Below are 12,934 nucleotides of genomic sequence, written 5' to 3'. Positions count from 1 at the left end.
GACAAGACACAGTACAAAAGAGACAAATGAAATTCCGCTGTAGCGATCTGATTTGATATGAGAGTATCGTAAGACTCGCCAAAAAAATGTTAATTAATTTGGTAATAACATAAGAGTTAGGATAATGTTTCTGGATAATGTTGTTAGAGGAAAGAGACAATTAGATTGTAATGAAATTCAGGGTTGAGATAGTGTAATATATATGATATAGTTATGATGGTATAAAAATCCTCTACATTCTCCCCCACTAAGAACGATAGTTCTTAAACCTCATTTAATTTTGGACATCTTCAGAGGATTTTGAGATAGGACTTGACATGTCATTGGATGGAAGGAAACAAATTTTTGTAATCGGTCGTTTAATATATTTTCCGTTACAATATAGAGTCACAACTCGGCAATGCCCATCAGATCCTGGATGTGTTTCTTCTACACGTGCTAATGGCCACTGACCTGGTAAACTACGTTCATGTAGTATGAGCACAATATCGCCAACTCGAACGTCTCGTTTCAATGAATTCCATTTTGGCCTTGACTGTAATCGGTTTAGATACTCCTGTGACCAACGCTTCCAAAAATGCTGCTTTATCTTTTCAATTTGCTTCCACCGAGATAGGCGATCTATATTTAAGTCCAATAGATTCTCCTCGGGTATACAAGTAGTGGGCTCCCCAACTAAAAAATGAGCTGGAGTTAAAACAGCGAAATCTGATGGATCTGTGGAGAGTGGGCAAAGAGGCCTGGAGTTTAAACAGCTTTCAATTTGACACAGTAGAGTTGATAGTTCTTCATAAGTTAATAATCGCTCTCCCATGATGCGACGCAAATGATGCTTAGTAGATTTCACGCCCGCCTCCCAAAGTCCACCGAAATGGGGCGAAGCAGGGGGTATAAAATGCCACTCAGTACCATGATTATGAAGCCCTTCAGCTAAGTGGTCAGGTAAGGAAGTTTTGGATCTGTGATGCAATATCTGTAATTCCTTTGATGCTCCAATAAACGTTGTGCCACAATCTGAATACAAATCTGTACAGGGCCCTCTTCGAGAAGTAAATCTCCTAAAGGCGGCCAGAAAATCGTCGGTAGTCATGCTGGATACCACTTCCAGGTGAACTGCTTTAGTACACATGCATACAAAGAGGCAAATGTACCCTTTGGTTGTGATGCTTCTTCTCAATGTATTTTGCTTTATTAGTATAGGTCCAGCATAGTCCAGACCACTGTGTTTGAAAGGCCTGGCGGGATTAAGACGCACTTGGGGCAGGTTTCCCATTATTTGTGTGGCGGCTTTTGCGGCATATTTAAAACAGGTAACGCAGTTTCGCTTAACGGATTTCGCTATAGTTCGAGCTGACAGCACCCAGTAGCTTGCTGCGACATATGACTGCATTAGCTGCACTCCACCATGTAAAGTTTTAGAATGAGCTTCTGCAAATATAAGATAAGAAATAGGATCATTTTTTGATAATAATATAGGATGTTTTATTCCAAACGATAAATCTGCTTGTTGAATTCTCCCTCCAACTCGAAGAACACCTTCGTCGTCCATAAAAGGCTGTAGTTTTAGTATACTGCTGTTACATGGTAGTGGTATTTTATTTTTGATACAAGTTAGCTCGCCTCTAAAGGATATCTGCTGACACATCTTCACCAATAAAGATCTTGATCTTTTTAATTCGGCTGTCTTCAGATATCCAGAAAATTGATGCAATTCTCCTGCGACATCTCTTTTTATCGAAGATTTCAGATTATAGTAGAATCGTAAAATATATGCTGTTATTCGTTGGAGCTTGTTGAATGATGAGTATTTTGAAAGATAATCGGGATAATCTGATGAATTTGGTTTAGTTGAAGTACTAGCTGCTAACGAATGCAGGATTGGTTTAGTGCTTGTTGATTGATTGGTATTTCTGAGCTTGATGACAGGCCACATTTTCGGATCCTCACTTAGCCATTGTGGTCCATTCCACCAAATATTATGCCTTTTTAGATCCTCAGGAAAAAGGCCTCTAGTAGCGCAATCGGCAGGATTTTCGGACGACGAAACGTATCGCCACTCAGAAATGTTTGTTAATCGCTGAATTTGGGAAACTCGATTTGCCTCATATACTGGAAGCTGAGAGGATTGGGTTTTAATCCAGTTAAGTACAGTGGTGCTGTCGGTCCAGAACGTTACATCATTTATTTTTAGACCAATCGAAGATCTCACTTGGTTCAACAACTTGGCACACAGAACCGCAGCACAAAGCTCAAGTTTTGGTATAGTTTGTACTTTCAATGGGGCTACTTTTGTCTTCGATTGGACGAGACTTACATAAACTATTCCATCTTCCGACACAACTCTTATATATACAACTGCCGCGAATGCTAATTTAGAAGCATCGCAAAATGCGTGTAAATCTGTAGAAGTTATAGACCTGCATTTAAACCACCTTGGCAATGACAATTTTTCGATATCCTTGAGCGACTCTCGATATTTACTCCAGTCATTGTGCAAATTCATCGGTAATGGATCTGTCCAGTTCAAACCTTCTCGCCAAAGATTTTGAAACATAACTTTTGCTATTATAGTCGTTGGAGCTAACCATCCAAGTGGGTCGAAAAGCCTCGCCGAATCTGAAAGTACAATACTTTTGGTAATTTTTTCAGAAAATGTAAAATTTACTTTAAAATAAAAACTATCCGTTTTGGGGTCCCAAGATAAGCCCAGAGCCTTAACCATTTCAGGATTTTGCAGTGGAAAACTGGATGAATTATTTTGAAATTCTGAAGGTATGGCACGTAAGAGATCGATGGAATTCGAACTCCATTTTCGAAGATTAAAACCAGAATTTCCCAGTAGCCGAACAAGCTGTTGAGTTAAATTTACTGCCTCTTCGACCGTATCACAGCCTGATATAACATCATCAACATATGTGTCAGAATCAATTACTTTACTTGCAAGTGGATATTCATCTTTTCCATCCAATGCGATCTGTTTTAAAATACGTATAGCTAGAAAAGGAGCTGATGTGGTACCGTATGTAACCGTATTTAGCTTATAAATATTAATCTGGTTGGTGCTGGGGTCACGCCATAGAATACATTGGTAAAGTTGGTGGTCTTTGAATACTTTGATCTGGCGGAACATCTTCTCCAAGTCAGCCGTAAACGAGATTTTAAAACGTCTCCATCGAGTTATAACTGTTGGCAAATCATTTTGTAATGCTGGTCCACTAACGAGTTCGTCATTTAAAGATGATTGATCTGAAGTTATGCTGCTGCCGTCAAAAACTACTCTGAGCTTAGTGGTTACGCTGCTTTCACGGAAAACCCCATGATGAGGTAATAAATAAGCTTTGCTCGGCAAATCTTTAGGATAAATTCCCACCTTTGACATATGATTTAGATTTTCGTATTCAGCCATAAATTCTTTATAGGCTTGGGCAAATTGAGGCCGATATTTAAATGAAGCTTCAAGTTGTTTCAATCTTTTCAGAGCTACATAATCCGTGTTCTGAAATAAAGGCATACTTTTCCCTTGTATTAAACTTCGAAATGGCAAATGAACTTCATAACGACCATCTGCAGTCCGTTTATAAGTCTCCAAAAAATATGTTTCACAAGCTTCTTCTTCTATGGAAAGTTTTCTTGATTCTATCAGCTCTTCTTGTTCCCAAAATGCACGTAATAAATTTTCAAGGTTGCAACAATTTATACTCACAGTAGATTTAGAGGCTCTCTTACCAATAGGACCAGAAACCAGCCACCCAAATTTGCTTTCCTGCAAGAATACACTATTTGGAATTTTTATACTTTTCGATAGCAATATATCACCGTAAGCATCACTTCCAAGCAATATATCTATTTTAGATGGTAAATTAAATGTTGGATCAGATAATTGATAGGATTCCAGATTGGGCAGATCACATTTCTTCACATCGATCGGATTATATGATGTTATTTTTGACAAAATTAAAGCACTGATACTTAAAGTAAAATTTTTATCATATTTCGATGTCAAATTCAATTCTACCATATGATTTATTGATGTTCTGGTTGTTGATCCAATCCCGTCAACTGTTGTCTTTTCAATTCTCCTTTTATTTATATTTAACAGCTGACAAATCTCTCTTGTTACAAAAGAGGCTTGAGAGCCTGGATCAACTAAAGCCTTAACGCAATATTCTCCAGTTGAATGTTTAATTAATACTTGGGCCGTAGCTAATAGAATTTGGGAGGGCTGGCCCACTGAAAGAGATGTTAAATGAGTATTCATATGTGAAGTTGATTGTGTATGACTTAATGCAGTTGCATTTTCATCCTCTCCCGTGGTGGAGAGAGCAGTAGTTATACGATCCTGTCCTATGTCAGCAGCATAAGCTCCATGTAGTATGGTGTGGTGACTTTCTTGGCATTGCTGGCAGCGAGCGGCTATTTTACATTGTTTATAAAAGTGGCCACTGTTTAGGCAATTTGAACATATATTGTTTTGAGAAACGACTGATCTCTTTTCAGTTGGTGACAACGAGGAGAATTTGAAGCATTTATATAGAGGGTGTCTTCGTTGGCAGCATACACAATAATTTACATTTACGGCAGCATTATGCGTATAAAGTGATCTCTTATATGGTTTTATTAGCTGTGAACGACTGGAAGACACCGGTTTTTCGATACTATTAACTGATTCCTCTACAGACTCCAAAGTTCTAAAAGAAACTTCCAAAAACTTGAACAAATCATCCATGGACGGGTTCTCATTTATATTGATAGATTGCTCCCAGTCTTTTCGGGTTTCTTTATCCATCTTCTGTGTCGTTAAATATATGAGGATTGGATCCCACGTTTTTATGTCGATGTCTAAAGACTTCAAAAGAGAAAGAGATGATCTGGTTGAATCAAGCAATTCCTTAATGCTGCTAAAAGATCCATTTGAGTGTGGAATTGAAAATAATTTATTCAAAACTTGGTCTATCAATTTCCTTTTATTCTGATATCTAGTTCTCAGAGCTTCCCATGCGGCGGAGTAGTTTCGTTCGGAAGCTGGGTATTGGTTTACAATGTCTAAAGGAGAACCCTTACATGAACCTTTTAGATAAAAATATTTTTGTATGTCTGTCAACGACGGATTGTTGTGTACCAAAGATATGAACATGTCACTGTAGGGTATCCACTCAAGGTACTCTCCGGTGAATACAGGTAATTCTATTTTTGGGAGCTTGGCATAGGAAGTGGTTGAAGAATTATTATTGTGCGTAGTTACAAATGTACTAGCCAACGGATGGTGAGAAACAGCAGGTTCATCAGTGAGATCTAAAAGTTTCGATTTAAATGTTATGTATGTATCAAAGAACACTTCATAGAAGTCTTCCTTAAGATAAGGTACATTTTTCTCCTCAATGGAGTTGTCTAAGACCATGGCACAAATTTGTTCATGGTCTTCTTTAAACGACTTGTAAATCATCTCGATTTCTTCCAAAATGCACTTAATGTATCCTCTGCTACGCTCTTTTTCGGGTTTTTTCTCAAAGCGTTGTTCTAACCTTTGCAAATGGCTGTATGTTTTTTTCTGGATTTCTACTATGGACGACAAATTCTCCATTTTATAAATTTAACGAAAGCGTTTGATACTGGCGCGAGAAAAATCCTCAATGTGTTAAAGTTGAACCTGTAAGCTCAGAAATTACCACGTCGAAGTCGTTAGAGTTTATAAGCTATTCCTTTTTTCTTTTTTGTTTTGTTTGATTTTTCCGAGATCGATATATGGTGTTTACAGAAGTGTTCACTTTTATTATTTTTTTTTTAAGTTTTCTTTTTTTTTTTTTTTTTTGTAAGGGAATTTCCCGGGTTTCGGCACCAATTTTAATGTACGAGAGTTTCTGATTGAAACGATTAATTTATTTTGCTTTATAACTTTTCAGTTTATTACAAGACAATTATGTTTAACAACTCGTCTTATTATTAAGCTAACAACAAGAGGTTATTAAAGTAGTTGCACATTTATAAAGACAAGACACAGTACAAAAGAGACAAATGAAATTCCGCTGTAGCGATCTGATTTGATATGAGAGTATCGTAAGACTCGCCAAAAAAATGTTAATTAATTTGGTAATAACATAAGAGTTAGGATAATGTTTCTGGATAATGTTGTTAGAGGAAAGAGACAATTAGATTGTAATGAAATTCAGGGTTGAGATAGTGTAATATATATGATATAGTTATGATGGTATAAAAATCCTCTACACCCCCATTTAATCGATCCCCAGATTTGATCTCCGGAGCCTCTTGGAGGAGCAAAATTCATCCGATCCGGTTGAAATTTGACAACGTGGTGTTAGTATAAGGCCGCTAATAACCATGCCAAAATTGGTCCATATCGGTCTATAGTTATATATAGCCGATCTCCAATCACACAAAAATTGGTCCATTATCGTGGTTGCCACTCGAGCCAAAAATAATCTACCAACATTTTATTTTTATAGAATACATTGTCAAAATGTTATTTCTATAGAAAATTTTGTCAAAATTTTATTTCTATAGAAAATTTTTTCTACATTTTATTTCTATAGAAATTTTTGTCAAAATTTTATTTCTATAGAAAATTTTGTCAAAATTTTATTTCTATAGAAAATTTTTTCTAAATTTTATTTCTATAGAAATTTTTTTCCAAATTTTACTTCTATAGAAAATGTTGTCAAAATTTTATTTCTATAGAAACTTTAAACTTAATTATATACGTATTTAAGCGGCCTTTTTTAGTTTAATATATACCACGTATGGACTATGTGGTATATATTACGTTGTTAGGAAGTTTTAAGATACCTTGCCATCGGCAAGTGTTACCGCAACCCAAGTAATTCGATTGTGGATGACAGACTTCAGTAGAAGTTTCTACGCAATCCATGGTGGAGGGTACATAAGCTTCAGCCTGGCCGAACTTACGGCCGTATATACTTGTTTATCATCAGAATACTGATGATAAAAAAATGACGAGCGTTGCCTACTAGAGTTCACATTGGACTGCAATGTTTTATTTTATTGGAAACTGAAATATAAATCCAGAGCAAAAAATTTCTTTGTTGATACAGTCTTCATTACTTCGTTTTTATTTTTTGCTATATTATCATTGTGCGTTCCTTCACTACTCTCAATCGAATGGCATCTATTTCAAGTGGTGTGCAACAACCGAAAGACATGCAAGGATCTACATATTAGAGTGCATAATCACTTAAAATACGAATTGTAAATGTTTAAATATATAGAAAACCACAAGCAACATTTAAAAAATGAACTGCAACAAGTAGTCTGCTAATTAACAAGCATTTTATTATTTGTTTATTTAAATTATTTAATTAAAATAATTTAAATAATTTTATTGTGTTAAAAATTTTCTTTTCCTGGCCATGTCTCAAAAATTAAAAGAAGATATTTTTACAATTCTTACAAATAGTAAGAATAGGGCTATTTTCTAAAAGAAAACAGAGTACTCGTTTATCCAGGACATCTCCAAAAAATATACAACACTGTCATCAGCTGTTTAAAAACAATCACAGAAAAAATAGCTCATATATCGTAATACATATTTACTGCTACGATTATTTATGACACTGTAACACTTTGAATTTCATGTTATTCGATAAATTAGTCACAATAAATTGCTATTGTGAATCTAAGAAGCGTCACTTTATCAAAATGCAATCTGGCAACACCGACGCGACTTGCACTGATAAGATGGTCTGAATAAAACACCAGTGTAACAATGTTCTGGATAGCCCATACAAATGTTACATCCAGTGTTAAAAGAAAACACCCCTAATATACAACGACATTGTTAATACTCTACGCAAAATTGGTCCAAATTTCCACTAATGTGCTTTACAGACTATCAGTTATTCCGGACGGAATGTCGGTGTTTATAAAGAATCTTTCAGTGTGTCGGATCGATACGACTTGTCGGCGATGACTAAATAATCGGTAAATGTGTTATCGATCCCATAAACATGCAGCAGTATCGATTATGCCTTCGGACTTAACTTATAATGTGCACAATATATGGGATATGTTCGACACGAGCACTGTCGTCCGGAATAACTGATAGTCTGTAAAGCGCATAACGGATCTATTACAGGACTGGAACCAATGCTCCAGTTTATCGCAATTTTTATACCCATCACCATGGGATATATTAACTTTGTCATTCCGTTTGTAACCCATCGAAATATTGCTCCAAGACCCATAAAGTATATATATTCTGGATCGTGGTGAAATTCTGAGTCGATCTAAGCATGTCCGTCCGTCCGTCGGACATGCTTAAACCGATCCCCAGATGTGGCTTGCGGAGCCTATAAAAGAAGCAAATTTCGTCCCATCTGGCTGAACTTTGGTACATGCCGTTAGTATATGGTCTCTAACAACCATGCGAAAATTGGTCCACATCGGTCCATAATTTCATATAGCCCCCATATAAACCGATCCCCAGATTTGGCTTGCGGAGCCTCTAATAGAAGCAAATTTCATCCGATCCGGGTGAAATTTGATACATGGTGTAAGTATACGGTCTCTAACAATTAGTCAAAAATTGCTCCACATCGGTCCATAATTATATATAGCCCCCATATAAACCGATCCCCAGATTGGGTTGCGGAGCCTCTAAGAGAAGCAAATTTTATCCGATCCGGCTGAAATTTGGGACATAGTGTTAGTATATGGTCTCTAACAACCATGCAAAAATTGGTCCACATCGAAGCATAATTATATATAGCCCCTATAGAAACCGATCCCAGATTTGGCTTGCGGACCCTGTAAAAGAAGCAAATTTCATCCGATCCGGCTGAAATGTGGTACATGGCGTAAGTATACGGTCTCTAAGAACTATACAAAAAGTGGTCCACATCGGTCCATAATTATATATAGCCCCCATATAAACCGATCCCCAAATTTGACCTCCGGAGCCCCTTGGAAGAGCAAAATTCCTCCGATTCGGTTGAAATTTGGAACGTGATGTTAGTATATGGTCCCTAACAACCATGCAGGAATTGGTCCATATCGGTCTATAATTATATATAGCCCCCATATAAACCGATCCCCAGATTTCACCGGTGCCTTTTGGAGAAGCAAACTTCATCCGATCTGATTGAAATTTAGTACGTGGTGTTAGTATATGGTATCTAACAACCAAGCAGGTATTGGTCCATATCAGTCCATAATTATATATAGCCCCCACATAAACTGATCCCGAGATTTGGTTTTGGAGCCTCTTGGAGGAGCAACTTTCATCCGAGTCAGTTGAAATTTTGTACATTGTGCTAGTATATGGTCTTTAACAACCATGCCTAACTAGGTCTATATCGGTCTATAGACCTAGTTAGGCATTGGTCCATATCAAGTTCATAATTGTATATAGCCCCCATATAAGCGACTCCCATATTTCAATTCTGTCGCTGTAAATACCGTGCAAAAGTCCATATCGATTCGTAATTATGTAGACGTAGCTATACAAACATTTTGGTCTAATATATTCTACGTATGGACTAACTTACAATTTAGAAGACGATGTTAAGAAGTTTTACGATACCTTGCCATCGGTAAGTATTACCACAACCCAAGTAATTCTTGTGTATGACAGTCTTTCGTAGAAGTTTCTACGCAATCCGTGGTGGAGGGTACATAAGACTCGGCCTGGCCGAACTTACGGCCGTATATACACCCTCACAAAAAATCGCTTCTGTAACATATACTCCCAAACATATTTTGCTTCAAGCATATACATTTTTGGGTATTGCCCAAACATTTATATGTTTGATCTCTTCCAATATATAATATGTTTGAAAGCATATTGGTCTAAACAATATATGTTTGGATAGTCTAAGTTCCAAACATTTTGTATTTTTGCATCCAAATTCAATAATGTTATCTTCTAAAAAACAATATGTTATTATGTGAACATATAATATGTTTGGAAGCATTTTGCACCCAAAAATATTATATGCATAAAAAAATTTCTCCCAAACAATATTGTGCTCAAAATTTTATTTATTTATTTATATATTTACAATCATAATGAATTATGAAAATAAACAGGTAATATAGGTGCTAACAACATAGGTTTTCGACCTGAATGCTCAAAATTTTGTTTCTGCCCAATTGTATATTCCCCCACATCTTTCTCACTTCCACGAGATTTTTTAGTTCTTAGCACCTTTTTCTGTAATACAAACGTACGGTTACAAAATGAAACGGAAACCTTCACAAAAATCAAAACGGAATGTTCACAATTTCGTCCATGGGGGGGGGTTCACGATTTCATGGCCATGAAAAGTCTTAAAATAGTCGTTAGGCGTTATTATGACAAATCGCTCGGTGGTGCAATGTGCTAAGGCGACTGTTAACGCGTATAGTGCAGAAAACACAGGTTCGAGTCACGGTAGCGGATATCTTTTTTTAATTTTGTTTATTAATTCGTAACCACAACGTTTTCAGATCGTGAACGCTGGTTGTTATTTCGACAACGCATGGTGTCATTTTATAGTTGTCAGATTGTTGATTCACTTTCATGAACGAATCGTTTTGAAATGAGCACGCCGTGCATGATTTTTTCTATTAGTGTAATATGTTATTAAGTTAGGTTAAGTTAAAATGACATCCCGATTTGATTCAGGCTCACTTATACTATTCAGTCCATTGTGATACTACATTAACTAAAAGTACCTATTACATATAGGCACATTATTAATTAATTTCTTCTCTTGAACCAACCTGATTGTTCCAAAAACATTAGCAGACGGCTTAAGTGAACGTTTTCCAGGGCCGCCAGTAATCTAAAGCTATATACCCTAAAATTCGCTTACGCCTTACACAAAATGCAGGACACTCACACAAGAGGTGTTTAATTGATACCTTTTCCTCCGCATCATGAAAGCTCATACAGTAGTCATTATACTAAGCGCCAATAGATTTTGTAAAATCGCCTATCTGGCAACGACCCGTTATAGCAGATATCAGGAGTGATATCTGACGTTTTGAAAACACTTACATATCTAGTGTGCGGTTTAAGTTTAGATGGGGCCATATTTGCTTAGTGTCTTTGCAATCCTTGCACGCAGTATGAGCTTCCAGGTAGTCAGAGGAATACCAACAGACTCTAGTTCCCTTGCTAACTCTCCCGCTTCGCTGTTCTCTGGTATGTTCCTGTGGCCATGCACTCATATTAGGTGAATATTGAACAGCTCAGCCATTTCGTTGAGAGATTTTTGGCAGTCGATGGCCGGTTTCAAGTTAAGGAAAACAGAGTTCAAGGATTTTATTGCAGGTTGACTGTCTGAGTATATATCTGTGGATTTATGACAAAACAGCATAAGTCTAAAAACTCAATTTTACAGGAGAGCGAAAATGCATTTTTAAGGGGTCACAAAAACTTCTGTTTGAAACATCTGGAAAATGTTTAATATTTGTATGATAGAACTTTTCAATAGCTTATTTTTCCACTTTATCATATTCACTTGGTACCCCCGAGATATGTAGTTTTGTAAACAAAGCAATTTGTCAATTACAGAATCCTTATTTTGTTTAGTCAAAAATATCATACAAGTATTTTGAATATATTTGGCAACATATTGTCACGAATTTGATATTTCTAGATTTAAGTTTATTTAAATTAGTTTCCGTTAATTTAAATTTCAAATTGTAACGATAAAATTACGTCATAACTTGTTAGAGTCATTTCTTTATTTTCTAGTACTTTCCTAAACATCTTTTGTGTTCTTAGTTTTCCAATCGTTCATTGTAAAATAATACCTTTTGTTTTACTGTTATAATTATCGGTAATATGACAATAATCCCTTATGCCTGCACGACATCTACCAGATGGTAGAATGCACTAGCCAAGATGAGAATAAGCCTAAAAGTATGTGTGCCATATCACCTGTACAATAACGTCCCATAGAAAGTTCTAGATAGCCGAGAAAATGAACATAAGTCGATAAATATGTGCGATGTCGCCCGTGCGACATCTACTAGGTAGCAGATTAATCTAGAAGGTTGTAGGCCAATTAGCGAGAACATTCGAAATCGTCATATCTCGGTATATAAACCCCTGGCGGAGAGAGCGGTCAAGTCAGTCGTAAGATAAAGTTTATACAGTACACATCGTAGAGCAAATAAGTGAAACCAATCAGTTAAACAAATAAATTGTAGATTGTCGATTTGATTATTGATTTGAAAAGAACTGTGTTTTAATTATCGGGTAATTAAATACGCCTCAATATAAAAACGTAACAATATGATGAGATATGTTGTTTTGTCCAAATTAAACTTAAATATTTGCGAGTTATGTTGTTTTGCACGATTCTATATCTCCCGATTTAGGGGCGATATCAAAAATCTGTAAAGACAACATAAAATTTTTGAGAAATTGTCCTATCTCGAATTATAGGGTTTTGTCATAATTGCACAGATATTAAGTTCTTTAGAATATGTTCCGAATGCATTGCTATTGAAATCTATATAACGTTTATTTCCCGGAGTCTGTGTGCACCACGTCTGTCTGGTGGGAATTATAATTTCAAACTTTTTGTTGAAAAGCGGTTCCGCCAGAGAGTAATCCACTACGTTTGGTACATCTGGCATTATTTTAAGGACCGAACTGTGACCAGGTGGTTTTTTTTCGACCACATCGATAGCTCACAGCTCCGTTGTTGTTTCTGACTCTTTGGCCAATATGTCTAAGGTAATAGATGCAGCATTACATTAAGGGAATCTGTTGATATTTTTGCTGTATAATATCAAATACAAAAATCCACCATGAAGTTCCAGGTCGACTTTTCGAATGTTTACGGTTCGAAATGTAGTCGATTTTATTTCAATATAGGATGACTTCGCCTTCAATTTGAAAAAAGTCAACTTTCATATTTCTATTCCTACTCTGATCGCCATTAAACTAAAAAATTGTTATTACTAT

The 12,934-nt window shown here is 36.2% G+C and overlaps 1 protein-coding gene across 1 annotated transcript; it reads right to left on the bottom strand.

Annotated features, from left to right (window-relative positions):
* Positions 1-274: 274 nt before the first annotated feature.
* On the bottom strand, positions 275-5,581 carry LOC142226633 (uncharacterized). The gene is made up of 2 exons (XM_075296738.1): positions 2,680-5,581; positions 275-2,616 (listed from the first exon to the last, which is right to left on the bottom strand). Exons 1-2 carry the CDS (start codon positions 5,579-5,581, stop codon positions 275-277), a joined length of 5,244 nt encoding a protein of 1,747 aa, XP_075152853.1.
* Positions 5,582-12,934: the final 7,353 nt, after the last annotated feature.

The sequence above is a fragment of the Haematobia irritans genome, chromosome 1 (assembly GCF_050003625.1).
Source record: "Haematobia irritans isolate KBUSLIRL chromosome 1, ASM5000362v1, whole genome shotgun sequence".
NCBI lineage: Eukaryota > Metazoa > Arthropoda > Insecta > Diptera > Muscidae > Haematobia > Haematobia irritans.
Note: the sequence above shows the minus strand (reverse complement) of the source record. Positions and strands in the feature narration are given on the sequence as shown.